Source organism: Sinocyclocheilus rhinocerous, unplaced genomic scaffold (assembly GCF_001515625.1).
Source record: "Sinocyclocheilus rhinocerous isolate Xijiao unplaced genomic scaffold, SAMN03320098_v1.1 scaffold57, whole genome shotgun sequence".
Classification (NCBI taxonomy): domain Eukaryota; kingdom Metazoa; phylum Chordata; class Actinopteri; order Cypriniformes; family Cyprinidae; genus Sinocyclocheilus; species Sinocyclocheilus rhinocerous.
In genome coordinates, this window is record NW_015652130.1 from 713,699 (window position 1) to 738,554 (window position 24,856).

The 24,856-nt window shown below is 38.2% G+C and overlaps 1 protein-coding gene and 1 long non-coding RNA gene across 2 annotated transcripts in view; both read right to left on the minus strand.

Annotated features, from left to right (window-relative positions):
- The window catches only part of LOC107713512 (forkhead box protein P1-B-like), a 69,817-nt gene extending 62,586 nt beyond the window's left edge, over window positions 1-7,231 (minus strand). The window contains exon 1 of the mRNA XM_016519038.1: window positions 7,077-7,231. Coding sequence (XP_016374524.1) covers window positions 7,077-7,223 — 147 coding nt within the window. The 5' untranslated portion in view covers window positions 7,224-7,231. The remainder of the gene's footprint in view (window positions 1-7,076) is intronic.
- A 1,680-nt stretch (window positions 7,232-8,911) lies between these two features.
- Window positions 8,912-24,856, minus strand: part of LOC107713515 (uncharacterized) — an 82,089-nt gene continuing 66,144 nt past the window's right edge. The window contains exon 6 of the long non-coding RNA XR_001636896.1: window positions 8,912-9,003. This is a non-coding gene — a long non-coding RNA (uncharacterized LOC107713515). The remainder of the gene's footprint in view (window positions 9,004-24,856) is intronic.

Consider the following 24,856-nt stretch of genomic DNA (forward strand, 5'->3'; position numbering starts at 1 on the left):
ATATATATATATATATATAAATAACCATAAAACAATTGCATCAGATACAAAAAATTTACTGGCATGTGATCAATTCAAGTGAACATCTTTGCTTTTACTCAACTCAGTCGACCATTACAAACAAAGCCGCACTAGGCCACAGCAGGGTATTTTAACATCTGTAATAAATATAAACCAACACCATGTGTGCTTTGTCTGCCCTTAATGACAATTTTAATACATTAGCTCATACAGAGAAATTAAGAAAAGAGAGTGAGAGAGAAAGAGCTGAACTACTCGAAGCAGTTAAACCTACACATACTGATCACAGTAGCCCATATTCCCCTGTCCCAAGCATCTCATGCTAACCGCTGACAACTGTAGGTTCTCCAGTGAACCCACAGGCCGTCAGATGTGGCTTCACACAAGAGACTTCCCAAAGCTTCTCATATAGCTGTTAGTGTTTTGGAGTCTCAAATACGACCTATATACATCTATCCATAAACTCCCCACAGGACGAATGAATCAGTCCTAGCAACATGGACCACACATCTGTATACCGTTGTGGAAAACGGACGAAAAGATGGAAAGAATTGAGGGATGAGAGGAGAGAGGGCGGAGACAAGAAGAAGGGGGTGGCGGGCGGCTTGGTGGGGGGAGAAACGAAACATGACTGAAGTGAAAAGGTCTCGAAAATGGCACTGTAGCTTTAAGGGTCGGCGCTTGGAGTTGATGCAACAGCAATCTGACGGTTGAACGCTGGCTGGGCCAGACGGTCTGGAAAAAAGCGTGATGACCTCATCGTGACAGCATCATCCAAACCTGTTTCTCATCTACACATTACACATAATGCATTCTTACAATATGACTAGAAAAAACAAACAGCTGAAGAGAACAGGATTGATACGTGGATACAACCGCAGATGGAGGACTGAGAAATACACAGGCGGTTTTCCCTCAGAGCAAAAAAAAAAACAAAAAAAGCAAAAGTTAATGAATCAGTTGATTTCTTTTAATTAGGAAGTTATGTAATATAAACTATATTAAGTTCACAAAACTCGTCTGAATAATTTGTTCATGAATCATACTAATCAGGTTCCCAAATGATCGGGTCAAAAATTATCAGTGAACATTTATTTACATTTTTGTCTGTTTGTCTTTATGGTGTTTTTGTATATTTTTTGAAGCTTGAAAGCTTAATTCTGCATTTATTCATGCATTATTTGAAACTTCTCCATTTCTCAATGGAAGAAAAAGTAAAATAAATGAGTAAATGAAGACAGAATTTTTATTTAAAAAAATTATAAATGATAATTAAAAAAAAAACATGTTACAGTAACAGAAAGACTGTCTTGCATTTGATCAAATGTGACAGTGAGAAACTTCTATTTCAAATAAATTTTGTTCTTTTGAACTTTTTTATTCTTCAAAGAATCTTGAAAAAACAATCACAACTAGAACAACCTTTTTCAATTATGATAATAAAAATAAATGTTTCTTGAGCAGCAAATCAGCATATTAGAATGATTTCTGAAGGATCATGTGACACTGGAGACACAAACAGCTGAAGAGAACAGGATTGATACGTGGATACAACCGCAGATGGAGGACTGAGAAATACACAGGCGGTTTTCCCTCAGAGCAAAAAAAAAAACAAAAAAAATGGTGAAAGCGATTATGAACATATGATCATATATTTAAAGGAACTTAAACAAAAAGATGATTCTGTAATCATTTAATCACCCTCATGCTGACAAACCTATTTGACTTTCTTCTGTGAGACACAAAAAGTACATTTTTGAAGAATATTTTGCCTGTTATTTTCTATATAGTGTAAGTTAATATGAACTGGGGCTGTCAAATGACAAAAAAAGTATAAACAGCAGTCCATATGACTTCTGAAGTATATGCTTCTGAAGCCATACAATATGTTCGTGTAAAGAACAGAATGAAATTTAAGTTGTTATTGACTAAAAACCTTGACATCTGCCCTAGTTCTCATTGGCGTGTCCACAAGTTTTTCTTAAAGGGGTCATATGATGCTGCTAAAAAGAACATTATTTTGTGTATTTGGTGTAATGAAATGTGTTTATGCGGTTTAAAGTAAAAAAAACACATTATTTTCCACATTAGAAAACAGTTACTATTTTAAATGGTAATAATATTAGACAATAGTACTGTCTTTATTATATCATGGATCAAATAAATGCAGCCTTGGTGAGTATAAAAAGAGTTGCCGGACTTCTGGTTTGGGCTGGCCGCCAAACGAGACTGCAAACAGCCTCATTGTCACCTCCAGAACAGAGCAGGGGATGACAGAGAGTCCGCGGCTCACATTGGGCTGCTCGTGGCTGAGATGGGCTCTACGCTGTGCTGGGGTTGTCTATAAGAGAGGCTGGAAGCTCTGGCCGAGCTCCAACGAGCCCCAGCACACCGCACCGCTAATGAGTTACAGATTGCTGCACTGTGTTATACATGTGTCAGGACAATGCCATGGGTCTCCACCAAAAACACGGTAGTTCAAAAAAAGACTAGAGAAAAAAAAAACTGCAGAGAAGAAAGAGGGTATTAGTGAAGGAGAGCCAAGGCCTGACTTCTGCACTGTGTCATGTAGCACTCTATGAAGACGAGGAATTGCAGTCTGTCTGTGTGTGTGCGTGTGTGTGTGGATGGGAAGGAGGGGGTGCGGGCCCTTCATCGTTTGTTAAAGTGAGAGGACATTATCGCTTGACCTCCACTTGCCCTCCCTGTGACTGCATATGATCATGAAAGAAAAGCAAAGAGAAACAGAAGGAGAAAGATTGTGCAAAACAGCTCCACTGATTACTTCCTGTGACATCATCAAAACGCTGAAAAACTGACATTTCTGACTATTGAAGACTGGGAGAATGAGTCTCGTTCACCACAGAGGACATTAACAAGAGAAGTCATAAAACACTTCTTTAGTGGCTGGTGTTTTAGTGTACGAGCGGAATCCTGCGATCAAGGTCAAACAATAACTTGTCAAAAGTGAGTAAAATAATAAATACATAAATAAACATAAATAAATATTTCAAACCATGTTTTTGTCTGTGTTTTTGTTTTAACTTCACAACAAGCACCTACGCAAAGAAGCTGAAGAAGCTGTTTTTTTGGTACAGTAACAAACTCCTCCAGATGATTCGCACATGTTTGGAAGACACCGGTTCGTTTCCACCAAAATAAGCAAACAGACCAGCTGATCTCATCAAGCGTCAACACTGTCTAAGGAAACAAACAACCTCTCTTTTCAGGCTGCCTATTGACACCACGTTTGTTTTGCTATATCTTCTCGACAACTCAAGCGTGAACGGAAAAAGTTTACGCTCAAGCGGCCTTTAACGGCAAAAATTCACGAATGCATGAGGATAGGCATGACATTTACACTGTGCAATGATCAACTAAACCACAACGTGTCTAGTAGGGGCATTACGCCAACGGGCCAAAACCATGTCAAAATAACATTGTCAACCCAGCTGCACGTCAAAGTAATCCTCCATAGGTGGCAGCTCCCTACCCATCATCCCTTGCGGCAACGCACAGTTAACCACACCTGCTTTCACAGCATTGCCGCAAATAATCCTCACTCTTTTTTCAATCTTCTTTATTTTCCCTCATTCCACGGAGAGGGTGGACTATCAAGGAAGGTCCGCAAGTGTTGTTCCTAATTACCTATTTCTCCACTCCTGATCCTGTGGCGGGCATAATTAGTTACCTGGGGCTGCAATCCAATTTGAAGTGATGACAAGAAAGCGATCCATGAAAAAGTAATAAGTTAAATCCAATTTCAGACTGCCTCTAATTAAATGCACATGGAACTAATGACTCAAGCCCTACCATTTCAGTGATAACCGTAATTAGCAAGGAGGGAGTTGCACTCTCTCGATCTTCCTCTCTCTCTTTCTCTTGTTGACTCTCTCTCTCGTTCTCTGCTGTAGGTGTAAAGTGGTGAAGTGGCATGGACTCTTTTAATTACACGTGTCATTTTGTGGGTGATTTACTCATGGTTTTTTGACCAGCCAAGTGTGTTTAGCCTCTGTCACTACTCTGTCATATTAATAAAGTTGAAAAAAATCTTCTAATGAAGAAATATCAGACATTTTGTCCGTTAATTGTCCAGCATTCAATGCGCTACTTACGTTAGAGACACGCCCATTGATTAGTAAAAGTTCCCATGAATTCACTACCGTACCTTGTGTTAACTTTAAACAGCCCAACAATTAACAACTAGCATGCTACAATTACATTTCTCTACTTAAATTTTCAAAGTCTTAGGTGGACGGAGACCGAAATGCTGAATTGGTGATAAAACAGTCACAAATCAAATTAATATGCTCTAGAGTAAAGAAAGCAAATTGAAGTCGGCTTTTGGCGCCTCAGTACAGCAATAACACCTAATAGAGATCAGCATCTAATGATAGATAGATCACACAAGACATCAAAGAGCTATTGGGTTCTCAGATAATATAATGAGCTAAAAGAGTAAGTGGATAGAATGAAGGAAAGAGAAAGTTCAGAATTACATACTACCACAACTACATATATAGTGTGCACAGTAAGAGCATTTTCTACATGCAAGGGATGAGCGTCTACATGTGAAAAATTGGTCAGTAGGCTATAAAATAAGTCATAATACATTGCGTACTATATCCCACAATGCACTGTGCTCAACTTCACAAAGCACTACCGCAACAGGAAGAGACATAAAAGTGCTAATTTTATGTTATTTTTAATTGTGACAGGCCTAGCGGAGTGGCTGTTCCCACCTCAGATTACAAAAAAGAAAAGTAAAACAACTGATTCAGAACATAGCATACTGTAGGCTACATGTTTGAAATGTTTATTTCTGCATACTGATTCACTTTAAAAAAAAAACAAACAAACAGTAGGCAGTATACAGCACAAAGTAGTATGCTAGGATTCCATTCTGAACACAGTCAAGATAGAAGAGAGCATGAGGGTGAAAGACAAAAACACACATGCTTTCTTTTCACTGGTGTGAGTGACAGGTTGGCCATGCTCTCTGTATACATTAATAAATTTGAATTTGAATTTCGTCTTTGTGTGCTGAGGCTGGTCTGCTCCTCCTCTACGTACTAACAGTCTAGATAGTGGAATCTGCCGGCCGCTGACCCCTTAGCCTGATGAGTGAAGCTGTTTAGCTTGATCCTTTTGGCTTTATCTCAATGCCAACAAATTCACACAGAACCTAAAGGTCACAAGCCGCATTTATTCCCTTGTGGCTTATTTCCAGTGATATCTACACAACCCAAGTTCTTTTACACTACATGACATGATACTGATATGACACATCGTATGGCTGTACGATTTGGGGGGAAAAATCGAACTGCACTTTTTCTGATAAAAATTACGATTGCGATTTAAAATGCTATTTTTTTTCAAAGCTTCATGTTTGCTGTTCTTGTTCATAGGGTTGAGTGGTACTAGCTTGTGCAAAACTTGTGTCATGTTACTAGGGTGTTACTATGTGATTGCAAGGGGTTTTTAGTTTAGCTATGTGGTGTTCTGTGTGAAATGAGCTGAGCTTCAAGTCCCTGTGATATTCAGGTTACTTCTTCAATGCATGTACGTTTTTCCCACATTTTATCATCTGCCAGAATGAAAATTGCAAGTCCAAATGCTTAGAAAACGAACAACTCAATATGCCGTACAATTTGAGGTATCACTTATGTCTGTTCATTACCACTAAAAATATAGTCATTACATGCACAAACTCGCTCACTCAACACAGGGATGTGCGTTAATTATCAAATATGCCCCTTGGTCTCCTGCGATTCCACCACGAAACAAACAACATCCACCTTGCTCAAACAGAGATAAGCATCTGAGCGAGAATGATCTCAAATAAACGTAAATATTGCATCAGACACGGCTAGCTGCTCTCTTTTAAAGGGGCGCGGATGGGGAAATGAAAAGGGCCGGATTTGCTTTGCATCACAAAGGGTAGGCAAATAGAAAGCCCGGAGGCTGAGACAGGAGCCAGGGCTGCTCCCGGGCGCCCCCTTTAACTGCTGCTGACAGAATTAATGTTGAAATCAGACAGAAAGAGAAAGAGAGGGAGAGAGAGAGAGGTCGTCATACTGTACTTCTATTCGATAAGCTAATGTTGTTTGCTCTTCACACTTGCACACACATTAGATATCCATGTGCTCATAATGTGCTAAAACTGACAGGATTTCATTGAGTGTGGTTTGTTAGATTACTGTGAGTGATGAAAGAACACTACACTAATGTGCTGCCAACTCTTCAGCCCTGCCTGCCTTAATTTCCTGTTTGTCAAGCTTTGACAGGTACATGTTGTACCACCAACCGTCCGTATAAATGTAAACAAATAATGTCTGATCACCCACATAAACACACACTCACACACACACAAATATATGTCAGCACCAGTACTGTTCTATGGGTAAGAAAAAAATCTATCTCTTTATTATCTCAGTTGTTTCTCCTAGATTAAATGAGAAGCAAATGGAGATATTTGCATCTGTAAAGTTCTTAAAGTTGGTATGAAACTGAAAATTAACCCTATCTATTTTCTAAATGCATGTAATTTTGAACAATTTATCCATGCATGTGTTTCAATTTTAATTTTTTGGACCTTGTAATGTTTAATCAAAGACCTTCCTCCACTTTTGAGTGCAACATCCACATCTCACAATCCAATCAACAATTGATGCATAGAACCAAGTACCCACCCTACATTTTTTTCTTTTACCATAATCCGTTATACTCCGATATGACAATATGGAAGAAAACATCAGTCACTATTTCCATTTCATTTCAACTTTAATGTCTCAAACTGTGCTCAGATTATTCAAGACACCAATGATTTCAAAATGAACTCCAATATTTCTCCCAAAATCAAATCATCTGAGCATTACAGTTTACGTTTGTTTTACAGGTCAATATATTATGTCAACAGTTTTCTCATTTGCTTCTGTTGTATTTCTGAGACAGTTGAGATTTCTGCTAAAACATTCTGCAAACTCCATATAGGCTCCTAAGCAATCTAAGTGCAACACTTGAGGAACATCTGAGCTTTACATGCGCACACGTACCTGTGGTGCAGGTTGCTTGTCATTGTTTTTTGGGGACTTGTGGGCACTGCTTTGCTGTTGCTGTTGGAGAAGGATCTGTCGTGCAACTTGTAAGGCCTGGGTGAGAAAAAAGACAGACAAAAACAATGTGAGAAAACAAAAGCTCATGAACAACAGTTTCAGTAGTGTTATGTTTCTGTGATGGGGACTGACACTCCCTTGAGAACGGCTCTACTGCTTTTTGGCATCAACGATGTGATCTTTGATGCCATGTTGTTACAGCTGGGTAAGATACCGTTTTTCCTCCCTGCTTATTTTAAACAAATGCACAGCTTAATTTGGTCACATGCAATGATTATTTGCCAAAACAAACAAGTAGGTGAAAAAAAAAGCTGATAGGAAAAAGTTAACAAAAACAGTTACCACAAACAGTTAACAAAAATTATCAAATATGCCCCTTGGTCTCCTGCGATTCCACCACAAAACAAACAACATCCACCTTGCTCAAACAGAGATAAGGATCTGAGCGAGAATGATCTCAAATAAACGTAAATATTGCATCAGACACGGCTAGCTGCTCTCTTTTAAAGGGCGCGGATGGGGAAATGAAAAGGGCCGGATTTGCTCTGCATCACAAAGGGCAGGCAAATAGAAAGCCTGGAGGCTGAGACAGGAGCCAGGGCTGCTCCCGGGCGCCCCCTTTAACTGCTGCTGACAGAATTTATGTGAAAACAGAGAGAACGAGAGAAAGAGAGAGAGAGAGAGAGGACGTCATACTTACTGTACCTCTATTCAATAAGCTAATGTTGTTGTGAAAACAGAGAGAACGAGAGAAAGAGAGAAAGAGAGAGAGAGAGAGAGGACGTCATACTTACTGTACCTCTATTCAATAAGCTAATGTTGTTTGCTCTTCACACTTGCACACACATTAGATATCCATGTGCTCATAATGTGCTAAAACTGACAGGATTTCATTGAGTGTGGTTTGTTAGATTAGTGTGAGTGATGAAAGAACACTACACTAATGTGCTGCCAACTCTTCAGCCCTGCCTGCCTTAATTTCCTGTTTGTCAAGCTTTGACAGGTACATGTTGTACCACCAACCGTCCGTATAAATGTAAACAAATAATGTCTGATCACCCACATAAACACACACTCACACACACACAAATATATGTCAGCACCAGTACTGTTCTATGGGTAAGAAAAAAATCAATCTCTTTATTATCTCAGTTGTTTCTCCTAGATTAAATGAGAAGCAAATGGAGATATTTGCATCTGTAAAGTTCTTAAAGTTGGTATGAAACTGAAAATTAACCCTATCTATTTTCTAAATGCATGTAATTTTGAACAATTTATCCATGCATGTGTTTCAATTTTAATTTTTTGGACCTTGTAATGTTTAATCAAAGACCTTCCTCCACTTTTGAGTGCAACATCCACATCTCACAATCCAATCAACAATTGATGCATAGAACCAAGTACCCACCCTACATTTTTTTCTTTTACCATAATCCGTTATACTCCGATATGACAATATGGAAGAAAACATCAGTCACTATTTCCATTTCATTTCAACTTTAATGTCTCAAACTGTGCTCAGATTATTCAAGACACCAATGATTTCAAAATGAACTCCAATATTTCTCCCAAAATCAAATCATCTGAGCATTACAGTTTACGTTTGTTTTACAGGTCAATATATTATGTCAACAGTTTTCTCATTTGCTTCTGTTGTATTTCTGAGACAGTTGAGATTTCTGCTAAAACATTCTGCAAACTCCATATAGGCTCCTAAGCAATCTAAGTGCAACACTTGAGGAACATCTGAGCTTTACATGCGCACACGTACCTGTGGTGCAGGTTGCTTGTCATTGTTTTTTGGGGACTTGTGGGCACTGCTTTGCTGTTGCTGTTGGAGAAGGATCTGTCGTGCAACTTGTAAGGCCTGGGTGAGAAAAAAGACAGACAAAAACAATGTGAGAAAACAAAAGCTCATGAACAACAGTTTCAGTAGTGTTATGTTTCTGTGATGGGGACTGACACTCCCTTGAGAACGGCTCTACTGCTTTTTGGCATCAACGATGTGATCTAAATGATGCCATGTTGTTACAGCTGGGTAAGATACCGTTTTTCCTCCCTGCTTATTTTAAACAAATGCACAGCTTAATTTGGTCACATGCAATGATTATTTGCCAAAACAAACAAGTAGGTGAAAAAAAAAGCTGATAGGAAAAAGTTAACAAAAACAGTTACCACAAACAGTTAACAAAATGTTCTGAATAGCTTGAGTTGAATAGCTTACAGTTACAGGTAACAGGGAGGACACAAGCTGTTGTTTAATCTCTCTCAATATGTTCAGAATAGAATAATAGCATACTGCATACTACTGTATTCTGCATACTTTTATTTGAAGAAAATAAACAGTTCACATTATGCATTAAATATCTGCTGCATGTTGCATGTTTAATTTAGCAAATTTAGGGTTTAGTTCTCAAAAAAACATTTTTATTTTATGTTGGTACATAATACATAAAAAAGTTGAATGTGCAAATATCAGTTGCCAAAAAGAAACCAATTTTAACAAAAGATTTAACAAAAATATTTTCAGTAAACAATGTACCTGCTAGGGTAAAAATCAACTAGCTGCTACTAAATGTATTATGTATAAACAATAAATTAAATATAATTGTGTTATTAATATATCATTTTATATTATAATTTAATATCCTTTAAAATGTAATAATATAATCAAAATATTTTTTTATTCAAAATGAGTCAAAAAGAGATTTTAAATTGTGGCTGATATTGCTTCTGGTTCATTTATTACATTGGAAAGAGAAGGTCATGGAAAATGCATTGCATTGTGGGATACAGTAACCAACACAGTATACTCTGTTGCGTACTGTATGTTTTGACAAATGTATTAGATGACCTGGCTATACTATCCAGACTAAATGGTATGTATGGTAGTGTGGTATGTGGAAAGCAACCTCTCTCACTTTCTTTCTTGCTACGTTTATCTGTTTGTCTCTCTCCCCCTCCCTCCCCCGTTCATAAAGCAAATAAAAAGTTTATTAGACTTCAAAATATCTGTCAAAAGACATGGCCCTCTGAGTGGAAAACAAAATACAGTGCAGTCACATGTTTACTGGCTGGACTACTCCCTTCCCCCCCCCCCCATAAATAATCAGACATGCCATCCAGAGCAAACAAAAGCAACAGCAGTGCTGGGAAAAAAAAAGTTCTCCAGTCGAGCAAAAAAAGGCACCAATACCAAGAAAAGCAAGCAGCGTGTTCCCATAGAACAGCAGGGGCAGACTCACACCTACACCAGAGAACCATCTGAGTAAATAACCCGCTTCATTCTTTCCACCCTCATCACACCAAAAACTCCCACAATTCAACAAACAGTCGCAGGAACATCTAAAACCCTTGGGCTTCTCGGTGGGTGGAGTTCAGATTCTATTATCTGATATTAGTGACTTGTTATTAGCAACCTGATGCTATAAAGTGTTCGAGAAAGTGTGCAAAACACGTGGGTTGGCACTGAATGTGATGAATTTTACATAATTTCATGTAAAAAGAGAGGAAAAGGAGGTGGTTTTGAGAGATAGGACGGGCCTGTACAGTATTAGAGAGTAAAAGGTTACTGTCTGGTCCTGCTCTCCAAGAGCTGAATAAAGAAGCTGTGGAGATGAGAACTGAAGCGCTGGGCAAGAGAAGCCAGCTGTTTGTGTATGTGTGTGTGTGTGTGTGTGTGACCTTCTCATGCACTGGAGTTGTGGGATGACATCATGAGGCAGGAATATAATAACAGGCTACAGAGGGGCCACTTCATCATCATTATGGACAAACACACATAAGACTACACACACTTACTGCACATTAAAACTTCTAACATATATTCACCACAGAAGTAAAAAGTAATTTTCCTTCATGTTTGAGATATCCTGCAAAAATAATTTTCATCAATCAGTATTTGTCTCATTTCCAAGTAAAAACAAACAAAAAGTATCTGAAGATCCGTTAACACTTTACAATAAGGTTTAATTTGTTAACATTAGTTAACTACAATAGTTAACATGAACTAATGATGAAAAATTCTTCTACGGCATTTATTAATCTTAGTTCTATCATGACAACTCTCTGAAGATTTTAGCATGATAAAGGATATGACAATGTTAATGTATTTGGACTTGGCAGAATAGATCTGCTACGCTGCTGCTGTTGGTTATTGCTGTTGTTGTAGATTATTCCTGCTGCTGCAAAGCAAGTACAGGAACTTGCTACTGCCAATACCAATGCCAAATTTAAGACATCCCGCTGCTGCACAAATAACATATATAATAACCCGTAGCAGGTCTATACAGGTGGAGCTGGGGAAGGTGAAGGGTTTCAGAGTAACTGAAAGCATGCTGCAAAATGCTCAAGTGAATGTTAACCAGCCATTTAAATGTAAAGCAGCAAGCTCATTGGCTTCGTATGCAACATGAGCCAATCAGCTTGTACAAAGTTGTTTAACGCTGTGAATATCATCAGTTTACATTAAGGACCCATCAGCCTGCGCCATCTAGAGTTTCATGGCAGAACTTGGCATTTAATATTAATTTCAACATTTACTAATACATTATTCAAGTCAAAAGTTGTATCTGTTATTATTATGCAACGGCCTAAGCTTATATGAACAATAAACAGTTGTATTTTTTTATTAACTAACATTAAAAAAGATTATTAAATACTGTAGCAAATGTCTTAATTGTTCATGTTAACTAATTTGACCTTATAGTAAAGTTTTACTGAAGATCCTTAAATCAGATACATTTACTTGACAGTAAAACAGTTTATAGTGAATACTGAACAGTGAACACTGTGAAATATTATGGCATTTTTAGAGAACATAACTTTTCATTCACACCACTGGTGGCAACACTTTAGGGACCAATTCTCAATATTAACTAGTTGCTTATTTGCATGCATATTACTAGCATAACAGGCTGTCTATTAGTACTTATAAAGCACATATTAATGTCTTATTCTGCATGACCAGATTTGTCACGTTCGCTACTGTGAGGAGCTCGGAGACGAAGGACCGAGGAGATGAGGAGTGGAATTCAAACATATAGGTTTTAATGAACTTCCAGGGAACAAGGAAAACACACGTAGCAAGGGTAGACATATACAATTCCGGGCGAGGGAAAACAGAACGGGCTAGAACTCAAATAGGGCAGATAACGAGGGGCAGACAGGTGAGGAGGAGAACTAATAATAAGTTCTATCATGACAACTCTCTGAAGATTTTAGCATGATAAAGGATATGACAATGTTAATGTATTTGGACTTGGCAGAATAGATCTGCTACGCTGCTGCTGTTGGTTATTGCTGTTGTTGTAGATTATTCCTGCTGCTGCAAAGCAAGTACAGGAACTTGCTACTGCCAATACCAATGCCAAATTTAAGACATCCCGCTGCTGCACAAATAACATATATAATAACCCGTAGCAGGTCTATACAGGTGGAGCTGGGGAAGGTGGAGGGTTTCAGAGTAACTGAAAGCATGCTGCAAAATGCTCAAGTGAATGTTAACCAGCCATTTAAATGTAAAGCAGCAAGCTCATTGGCTTCGTATGCAACATGAGCCAATCAGCTTGTACAAAGTTGTTTAACGCTGTGAATATCATCAGTTTACATTAAGGACCCATCAGCCTGCGCCATCTAGAGTTTCATGACAGAACTTGGCATTTAATATTAATTTCAACATTTACTAATACATTATTCAAGTTAAAAGTTGTATCTGTTATTATTATGCAACGGCCTAAGCTTATATGAACAATAAACAGTTGTATTTTTTTATTAACTAACATTAAAAAAGATTATTAAATACTGTAGCAAATGTCTTAATTGTTCATGTTAACTAATTTGACCTTATAGTAAAGTTTTACTGAAGATCCTTAAATCAGATACATTTACTTGACAGTAAAACAGTTTATAGTGAATACTGAACAGTGAACACTGTGAAATATTATGGCATTTTTAGAGAATATAACTTTTCATTCACACCACTGGTGGCAACACTTTAGGGATCAGTTCTCAATATTAACTAGTTGCTTATTTGCATGCATATTACTAGCATAACAGGCTGTCTATTAGTACTTATAAAGCACATATTAATGTCTTATTCTGCATGACCAGATTTGTCACGTTCGCTACTGTGAGGAGCTCGGAGACGAGGAGTGGAATTCAAACATATAGGCTTTAATGAACTTCCAGGGAACAAGGAAAACACACGTAGCAAGGGTAGACATATACAATTCCGGACGAGGGAAAACAGAACGGGCTAGAACTCAAATAGGGCAGATAACGAGGGGCAGACAGGTGAGGAGGAGAACTAATAATAAGGAACACCTGGAACTAATAGAACTAAATGGGGACAGGAACCGGAAGGACCAAATAAGGGCAAGGAAGGCACATGGGGAGCAAAACACACACAAAACAAGGAACAGATTCTGACAATATTATGCTGAAGCTTTAAATAAGGTCTCTGATCATTTCAGTCCGAACAGTTTGTGCACCACATATCAAATTATTTTTGTTTTCCTGTCGCAATGAACACAGGCTTTGCAAAGATGCTGCTATTAAAGGATGGGGCTGTTAAAAACTATACGTGACACATCAAGCACAGAATTCTGCACTGTTACTCATTTCTCATGCAAAGGGGGCGTTTCATAAAGAATGCAGCAGCAAAAAACAGACCGTAAAATTGTAGATTAATTGTAGCAATAGAGAAAGAGTAATAAAAAACTAAAATATGATTTTATAAGTGAATCTCAGATAAAAACACACACGGAAACAATGCATAACATACCAGTGGCTCCTCTGCCCTCCAATTTCTTTGTGATTTAAATTCCAGTAATATCACAGGAAAAAAAAAACATTTCACTACCTATCAAAACTCTTCATCAAATAAATAAATGAGTGATATTTCCATGCAGACCTGAGGCCCGCTAAATATGACGGAGGCTTATTTGAAAGGGACAGTCCCTAAGTCACTCTCTCACCCAAAACCACCATTGCCACGCTCTCCCCCTCCCACACTGACCGGCCAGGCGCCCTTACGCAGCAGAAAAATAAATACCCTATTTATAGGAGCCTAATTAAATATGCATGAGAATATGACACTAAAGTCTTCCAGCGCCATGAATGGACCGAAACTCTTCATTTTGGGTGACTGGCAGAAATGTGAGAAAACCCATTCAGTGCATGAAGTTAAAAGAGAGGGACAGGTGGATATATCAAGTGAAATTTTGCACTCATGTATTTTTTTTTTTTCTAGCGGAAATTCTTCCAAAAAGTTCAATATGAAAAATATTAAGTTGTCTAAATACTTGGATTTGTACAATTTTCTGTTTTAAAAAATGTTACAATATTGTTACAATAAACATAAATTATTTATAGTTTAAAATCATTTTATATTAATATTTAATCGATTGCTTATTATTATAAATGTACTATATGAATGCATTTTACTATATATACACATTTACACTTATTTACATCAATATTATGCCCCTGTAGCACACATACTGATATAAAAGTCCTAAAAATGCTGTAAATTGCAATGAATTTATATATTTTTAGTTTATATATTTATATATAATTACATATTTTTACAAGTATATAAATTCACTGTGATTTATATAAATGCATTTCCCATATAAAGTGTGTATAAAATGCTCAAATGCTTATTTTGTTAAATGTTTTTAAGCCATAATGCAAACCAGTGGAAACCAGATTCGAATCTTAGGCTTTTTCTCTGTTTTATCTCTTTTAATCAATTCTTTAAAAAAATCTCTTGCCAAGAAACCATGTGAATATTTTACTAATTTATGCGTTTTCTCTCAGGTGCTCTTTCTCAGCATTTTGCAGAGTCCCATGTGACCAAAGATAAAAAGTTTTTTAGAACCTGTAATACTTTGCTACGACTCACCCTCTCACTCTCGGGTCTGGTGGTTATGCCAGACAGAACGTCAAACACGCTCCCTCAACCGTACGATAAAGATTACTGCATGAGCACATTGACGCTGCATGCACTTTATTTACACAGAAACTTTTACGACACAAAAATACTTGGTTTGCTTTGAGCCAGTGCTGGAACAAGGATATTTGAGTCAACAGGATGTGATATTGAGACACTTCAAGATGAGGACACAAAGTACAAAGAGCTGCTTTCAGTTGTTAATTGCGTCAGAAAGGCTGTCAACAAACAAACCAGACGATCAATCAGGAGATACGGAGGTCTAAAAAAAAACAACATTAGGCTACGCTAACCGCAAGACGGCTTCCTGTCGAGAACGCTTTCAGGAGAACATCTATATCAAATAAGACTTCACAAGCGCAGCTTAATAATAACAAATTTCTTGTTGTTAATGCAGCTAGCTAAGAGATACGTCTTCATCGAATGTGTCGGAAAAAAGGCAATTAAGACAAAAGAGTAACGCAGGGATGATTCAAAGACTTTGTCAGGATCAAAACTAATGAGAAGCGAGAGGTTGAACTTGGCACCGTTTCCGAGGTGAGCGCGGGCCCCGGGCGAAGGAATTATTTGTTGTTTAACAAGCCAGCGACTGGCGGAGGGTTAGCGTCGTGCTAAAGCGACCCATTGTGAGCTGTCACTGTGATGTTTACAAAGCGCCCGTCCCTACGCACACACATGCACAAACAGCCCCCTTGCGCTCCCCCTTTCCATCTCTTTGCCTGGAATTCATCTTCTTTTGATCTGGCATTCAAAGGTAGCGGGGGTTTGATAGACGTGCTAGGCTAAAAGCAGCTCCAGACACAAGCACGATAAACTGCCAGACGATGACAGGCCAGGCATCTGAAGGCGCGTTTAAGGAGGAGAACAACATGCTGTCTGGGCGCTACAATAGCGAATCAAGAGACGTATTAGGTGGAACTGATCGGATACAAAAACGGTTCAAAGACAGATAATGCTAACAGATGACTGAGCTGCTGAAGGAGCACAAACGTGCCTCGCTATGGGCAACGCTTGATGCTAATCAGCCAAAATACATATTGATGATAGCGGATAGGACGGGGGAAAAAAACGAAAGAAAACACGTTCATTAAAATCACTTAATGCAAAAGAAAAGGTCAGCGGTGGCTGTCTAGTCCTTTTAATTCTAACGCCGTAACGCTGCTTGAAAGTGACTCATGCGAGCGCCGGACATCTGATGTCTTGCGAGTCCTTCATTAAAATTCCTCGTTAGGATTATTTGATGCCATGGCTCCGCCAACGCACACACAAACACACACGATAACCCCTCCAGGTGTTTGTGATTAGAAAACAACCCTTGAGAACCCAACAAGGCCCCTTGCGAAATCGCTGACAGTGACAACACTATTTTTTCCTGGTTGTTGTCCCCTACACTCACAGCTTCGTTCTGCACATGCATCTGTTTACGGGATGCAATCGAGTGTAGCAGTATCTAAACCAGCACTCGTGTTCAAGGGCCACATTCCAGTGATACCGATTGAGGACGTCTGCGTCTTTATGTGTCACTTGCACATGTGGATTATGTACAGGCGTTGGGGGTTCCCGCTGTGTAAGCCCGGCTTCACTTGCCACACAAATGTGGATTCACTTTACCCTGAAAGAAATGGAAAGGGATAGAGGAAGATCTTGTATGTCAGTGACAGTGTAAATAGGAGAGGCCAGGACTAGTTGGGGAAGTTGCCACAAGGGCTAAGTTGCAAAAAAGGTTACTTGTTTTCCAGCTGAAATATCAAGAAATGTACTTGAGAGGCAACACTGCATAAAATATCTTAAAATTTAATACAATTTTATTCAATATACAACTCTTGAAAAAAAGTGTTAATATCTTGAAAACAAGTCTTGTTTTAGAAATGCTAGCTGCACTGTCAGAATTTTTTTTTTTTTTTAATTGTACCTTTTTTTCTGAGTGTGGAAAACAAGACAAAAAAATAATGTTTTTCTTTTTTTGGCAATGTATATATCAATATAATTATATACAAATGTATATAAAATTATACAAAAATGTGTAATTTCTAGCAGTGGTTTATGTATGCTAGCTTTAAACATCTATGTCAAATTGGTTTTACAGTAAAACTAAAACTAAAAAACTGTTACTAAAAAGTAACAGTTTGTCATGTCTGTTGGATAAATCAAATAATACAAAAAAATCTAAAAATATATACATTAATAAAAAATGTTCACATTTATGCTGTTAAAAAAATTGCTTTAGGTTTCATAATTGTTTTAGTGTTTAAATGTACTGTAGCTGAAACAGGCTTTTTAATGGCAGGTTCCATTGTTACAGCTTGCATCATACAGTGGCAACATGACCTGCTAAATAGAAATGTTGTCATAAGAAGTCAATGTGTTTAATAAAAATACTGCTTCTTTCCTATCCAGGTTTGTATAAAATCAGCACCACAAATGCAGAAAATACTCACATATTTCATCTTGGCCTGGCAATACCAGCAGAAATTTAAAAGCACAGTGTATGAGACAGAAACTAACTTTCTTTCATTGCCTTACTTTAGAGCTGTTAAAAGTGCTTGTTAACCCCAGAGATTAGCAAAATAGCAAATACCTCCAAAGAAAAATGACCTGTTTAATGAGCAGGGGAAAAAATATAGTGTAGTCCAGTGAAATGAAAAATTTGATGAGACAGTAAATGCCGGACAGATGTAAAGACAATAGCTTGTGTTAGCCTCTGAGGGTCTGGTTTTGTGTGTATCTGAAGGGAGGCCTGACTATGAGAAATGAGACTGTGCTTATTTGCGTAGGGTCTCCTAAAGCTCTTCTATCTGTCTTCCCATTCACCATTGTGCCCTCGCCGTGGCAGGGAAGACCTTGAATGTGAAATGGCTCAGATTAATCTAGCCTTTAATTGGCGGGAGATGTGTGCACAGGTGAAACTGTATCCCAGCGGCCATTGTGAAGTAGAAAGGGTTGTTTACACAGTGTTAAGAGGTCTGGAGATCGGGCTCCTCAGACACATGACCCACAGAAAAGACTGCTAATAGGTTAGTGCGTAGCACTGTCGTGGACTAAACACATCTTCTTGTTCTCCACAGAGCTGGAGGGCTTTTTCTTAAATGTCACAGTTATTAGATTGACTTTTTTTGGCAGGATGGTCCTAAGGGCTTCCTGGGAAGGTTTAAAAATTGTCAAGGTTTTATGAGAAAGTTTAAGAGAAAATATATCTGGCTACACCACTCCTTATTTTTATTCAGTCACAATCCATCTCTGTCTCCTTCTAGATCAAAATTACAAAGTAGACTGTGAGAGTGATCTTTAAAGAAACAGTACACCCAAAATAAAAAATTTATTTGTTCACTCATATTTACAGGATGTCATCCAAATGTCAAATGTTTTTGAAAGTCTCCTTTACTCACCAGGGCTGCATTTATTTAATCTAAAATATAGTATAAACAGTAATATCGTGAAATATTATTACAAGATTATTCCATGATTCTTTTATGAATAGAAAGTTCAAAAGTATGGCATTTATTTGAAAACGAAATATTTTGTTACATCATAAATGTCTTTACTGTCACTTTTACACAATTTAACGAATCCTTGCTGAATAAAAGTATTATTTTCTTTCAAAATCAGAAAAAAAAAAATGTAAATGGTGAAGGATTTTTGTATAGTGTTTTTAGAAGCAACATAAATGCAATGCAATAACATGGTCTTAGACTAACATAATATAGAAAAATAAAACATAAATCATGTAATTTGTTATAAAATGCAACTGACAAAACAAAATGTGCATATTTTAATTACACATTGTGGTTAACAATGTGGGTGAACTATTCCTTTAATTTCCTAACTAAAATACATTAAACAGCATAACAGTGTTAGTCTCCATTCCCTGTCAGTGTCACCTAATTAACATTCATACGATTCAGGAATGCTCCTTCACTGGCATGAGAATGTAAGTACTGAAGATCAGGACTGTTTGTATTAATTGAGATTCTCTTTCTCTTGCTAATTCTGCCTCCTTTTGTTCGTTTTCTAGATTGGACATTTATCTGCAATGCAAAAGAGGGCTAGTCAGCTTCCTGTTAAGTATCTAATTGATGCAATTTTCAAAAAGCCTCTTCACATGGAAAACAGGCGCTCGTAGAATCACGGCCTCTTGGAAACACACTCGCTGTTTAGATTTCTAAACTAATTCATGTAGAATACATAAATAAATCAATGTTATATACCCACTTCAAACCATTACTACTCCCTCCCATGGCTGCACTTTTCTACCAATCTATTAATATTAATGACAACACTAAACATTTCAAATTGCTGTGCTCAAACCATGCAAGACTCTGTGAATGATTGCAGTAGACAGGCATTGTCTTTAAATTTAATAAAAAAAGCTGGTGCAACCAGTTTTCCTCATTGACTGGTAATGTTTGTAGTTGACAAAACGTTTTGTCTGGAAAGTATAATGAAAAGCGAGCGAGAGGGTGCATGAAGGTAGGAAGGGTGAGTGTTTGCATGTGTGTGTTTGTGCATTTGTTTCCATGTGGATGGCGGGAGGTGGGGGTGCATGACTGTTGATGGATGGATGAGAGCAACGGAGAGAAAAAAAGAGAGAGAGATGATGAAGGAGGCATAGGGAGAGTAAACAGGGCGCTGTGTGGAGCCTGGTACGGATGTGTGACCCCGGGCCTGGGGTCGTCTCAGCTATGCGGCTCCGACAGCCTCAGTTTGCAGTTTGTTTGGATTCCGAAGCTCCGCCTCAGGAGCAGCTTAACAACAGATGGCAAGAGAGGGGCTCCATTCATAGAGCCGGACATACGGAGACATACACAAACACACACAAGGTGATGTATGCTGAGATCTGTGCATGAATGCCGGCTTGTTTTCTCTCTGGCTTAAATGAAGATACAAAAGCAGGGATGTCCGAAATGACATATTTTCAAAACAGACAAGTCGATGGGTTGTCTGAAACAGGGGTTTTTCGAAGTGAGGTCCAGAAATGCCCAGGTGACTGCAAAGGGCTGCTAGCGTCCATAGAAAAAAATAAATAAATAAATTGAAATAAAAAAAATTACTAAATAAAAAAATAAATAAAATAAATGACTAAATAAAAAATAAAGGGCCCTATTTTAACGATCTACGCACATGGTCTAAAGCGCAAGGCGCAGGTGCACTCAGGGCGTGTCCGAATCCACTTTTGCTAGTTTAACGATGGGAAAACGGTCGGCGCGCCCGGGCGCATGGTCTAAACGGGTTGTCCCTATTCTCTTAATGAGTAATGGGTGTTTTTTGGGCATAACATGCCATAAACCAATCAAGAGTCTCATCTCCCATTCCCTTTAAGAGGCAGTTGCGCTCGTGCCTCGGCGGATTTGCTATTTGCACGGCGGAATTTGCTAGCGCAAAGACAGAACGCGTCTCCAGAGATGAAACGGAGCTGCTCGTGCGCGAGCAAATAGGTAGCCTAATTCTGATACATGCAATGACTATCCATTATGACATGTAGGCATTTTTATATTTATGTAGCCTACACAATAATAATCTTTTACATTGCAATCCTTAAATTTTTTGTATTTGTCATGTTTGTATGCTGCTGTGCGTCCATGTGTGTGTAATAAGCAGAGTGTACGCGCGCTGTGGACCCGCCTATACTAACGCGCTCTTTAAATAACAAAAAAACGACTGCGCCATTGACTTTAGATCAGGTTTTTGTTGGTCAATGGTGCAGTCTATTTTCAGTTCCTCAAAATAGCAAAGCTCCAACAATGCGCCTGAACGCACCTCTTTTTTAGACCAGCACACCCATGGGCGCAAATGCATTTGCTATTTAAACAACGCGGCGCAGGACGGGAAAATGAGAACTGCGTCGGGCTGAAACTAGCAAAAACACTTGTGCCGCGCCTTGCGCCGGGTGTGTGATAGGGCCCAATAGATTAAAATGTAAAAGTTTACATTTTACAAATACAACTTTGAGTGTTAGATGATGGCAAAGACATGTAAAAACAGGGGAAATCAATATGTAAAACCATGAATATTAAAATACATACACACTAAAAAAATTAATCTATGAAATATATAATAAAACAAAACTGCAGCCGTAGTTGCCATAGCTTTAACTTTAGGTTTAATAGGACAGAACTTCTTAAAAAAAAAAAATGTATGTATGTATGTCTCTGTATATATACAGTATCTCACAGAAGTGAGTACACTCCTCACATTTTTGTAAATTAAAGTTATGGCAACTACAGCTGCTGTAGTTTTAGCTGAAGTTATCGAAACTTATAGAATTTATCAAAACAAATATATATGTTATCAAAATATACACATACATATACACACACACACATGATAAATAAAAAAAAAACTATTATCACACACATGATAAATAAAAAAAAAACTATTATCAGCCAACACATGGTACATCTCCAAAATTTAAGCTAAAAAACAGATGGGGAAAAAACTGCATAATTTACTCATTGACCTCACTAACCAATTAGTTGGTTAATGAGTGACTGTTTGACCATACTGATCCATCTCTAACCCACAAAAGCACAGCACGCACCGAAACAGTCGCATACACACACAAGCTCCCTATCATTTAATTTCAATTCTTTGTCATTTAATACACACCTCAATTCAGCACTCGACGCCAGATTCCGTCTATCAAGACAGTTATTGAATTACGATTGTGTTTATTGCCCCTTTAGTGTGATGTAAACGCATAAACATCCTTCTAGCATACAAGAAAAGCCATCTGCAAAATATTGTCTTCCCATCTCCGAGCTCTTCGACGTCAATTATGCCTTTAGACTTCACAGGCTCGTGATGATGGAGTGGCCGTAAAAAACACTCACATTAATACTCCATTGTGCATCTGCTGCTAACGGTAATTAAAGAACTAAATGACTCATAAGAATAGACGAATTAACCACAAGTAGAAAAAAAAATTAGAGGCGTGGGGAACCTGCCACATAGAAATATGTGCCGTTAAGAGTGCAGTATGGTACTAGAGTAATCAGCGTTACTGGCTGAATGCAAGAAATTATGATGCCACCGTCTTAGTGAGGAGGTGTCTGTGTGGACTGAAACATAAAGAGAAGGCAGGAAACGATGGGCAGAACATGAAATGATATAAGCCAGATTCATTTTAAGTTTACTTTAATTATTAGTAAGTTTGTTGTATGTTTGTGTCATTCTTATTAGTTTATTTTAATATATCTATTTTTATTTTTTTTTTCATTTTTAGTTTTGTTGATTTTTTTTATGGTCTTCTTAGTATACGATATAACTATAACAACCCCGCTGGGAAGGCTGAGGAGAGTGATGTGAGGGAACTTAAGAAGCAACCTGAGGTTAGATTTCTATCACAAACAAACACATACACAATGCCATCTGACTTCACTTTTCTCCTTGAGGATATAATGCTCAGGTAAACCTGCCACCGCTTTCTCTGGTAATCCATTTGTCAACATGGAAAACAGTCAGAACATGCCAACAGCGCTGGGGATTGAGAGGGAATGTGGAATATAGGAACTTATTTTTTTCTGTTATTGCATTTATGCTCAGGATGTTGCATCAGATTGTATGGTGAGAGATGAAAAATAAGGGGGTGCGAGAGAGCCTTGCAAACACAGCGATGGTTGACTCAAATTAGTATTAGATTTTCGAACCTTGATTTTTGTCATGATTTTGAATCAAAACTGGGTTTGGGGCTTTATATCACGGACGGACTTTCTCATTGTCATTACAGTAGCAAGTAAAGTCAAGTGAAAGTCGTGGGTTGCTGTTAGAAAAATCTGCAAATCTCTCTAATACAGGGATTCTGCAAGCTAATGCATTGACTGATTTGAAGTAAAATAGGCAGACTGTTGACAAGAATGGCCACGAGCATACACTAGTTGGCAAGATTTCAAACCAGCTCGAAGTGCACAGGTAGTTAAAAATCAAACCCTATTGTGAATGACTGGCTGTTATTCTACAGAAAACTAATATTTATCTTTGTAGTCTTTCATGAAAATGTAACACATTACTTCTTTCATTTTTCAGCTACTGTCAATTATCATTTTACAGATTACTTTTCATAATCCAGTTAATTCTTAATGGACAGAAGTTGATGTACAATTCAGAAAAACAAATACAAATGGTTCACTTTTCATCATTTCCCACTGGATGTCCAACTTAAAGGCAAGTACAAGCACCTAAGCACACAGTTCACATGACTTATCTGTCAAAACAGCCGATTTCTGTAACTGACAAAGATACACAGAGGCACGATAATTCACAAGCCCCTCTGCGAATTCTCTGTGGTATCATTTTCATAGACTCTCCTCACCTGAAGACAGCTTAATCAATGTGTGTGTGTGTGTGTGCTGCTGTTGGTTGAAGAAGACACAAAGGGTCAGCTCCTGGTGTCATTAGGCAGTGAGCCCGGAGAGAAAGCTCTTGATATATCACAGTGCGATTGGCCACGGTCTGGGATTGAGTTGCTGAGAGACCGAGCAGCTTCATGGGAATTACAGACTCGGCTCAAGTCATTCCAACTTGGGTAATGTTATCCCAGAGAGAGAGAGGGAGAGAAGGGAGGAAAAAGAATGAGATTGCTTTTGTCATAAAAAGAGATGCTGAAGGCATCTACTGCATTGGGATGGACGGCCGAATTGTCTAAAAAGTAAGAAATTACATGCTGAAAACAATATTTTTTCTCATGATACGTTGATGAATAGAGTTCAAAAGAACAACATTTATTTGAAATTGAAATATTTTCGTACAGTGTAAAAGTATTTACTGTCAATTTTAAACAAATTTAATGCATCATTGCTGAATAAAAGCACTAATTTCTATTAAAAAAAAAATCTTACTGAGGCCAGACTTTTGAACAATAGCATACATCTTTTACCACCAATTCAGGCTTTGAAAGCACAGTTTGAGACAATGTTGAGATCTTCAGAATCTCTAGAGGAGTCACACCTGAAAAGTCAATACTTCTGAACAACAGATTATTCCCATCAATGGCTTTTTCTGCATGTTTTCAATGGCATTACTGGAAGTGTCTCGGCCATGCTTATGTGAAGAAACTTTCGACATTAAAACTGTCTCAGCACTAGACGATCACACCTTTGGAGCTGAAGGCGAGTTATGCAGAGGACTGAAAACGTTACAGCAGACGTGTGACAAAAATATGAAACTGTCAGATCAAGAAAGAAATTTGTGTCACCTCTCTGAGGAATTGAAGTAACGTTTGTGGTTTGACTGTGTGCGATTAACACCCTCATTTGTTCTACACACTCGCTCAGCTCACAGATCTCCCTCAAAGCTTGCATCACTGGAATCAGTTTGGTAAACCCCATTTAAAACTTAAACGACAGCGGAGCCCCTAAACAACAAGCTCGGCAGGAACCAAGGGCACATGGGCTATATAGTGAAGTGACAGACTGCTGTTCAACTCCATTAGCTGCTATGTGAGTGAGGAAGCTTCGCAGAAGCACACGACCTGTGAAGAATCCGAGATGTCTTTAAATCCAGGGGACGGGATTGCCGCATTAATTCTGAGAGGACTGTAATCTCTCAAGCAAATCAAATTACACTCATTAACTGAGCAAGAAAACTGCCTATGTAATAAGTGAGTATTAAAAAAAGTATTTATTACCAATAATCACCCATTTAATACGGAGCAAAGCCCACAACGAGTTTAATTTTTTGCTGATTAGGCGAAGAAAATGAGAACCCGAAAAGGGCGTAAGCGCACACAAGGTGCTCACGACGGGACACGCGTACGCGGTCAGGCAGAGTATCT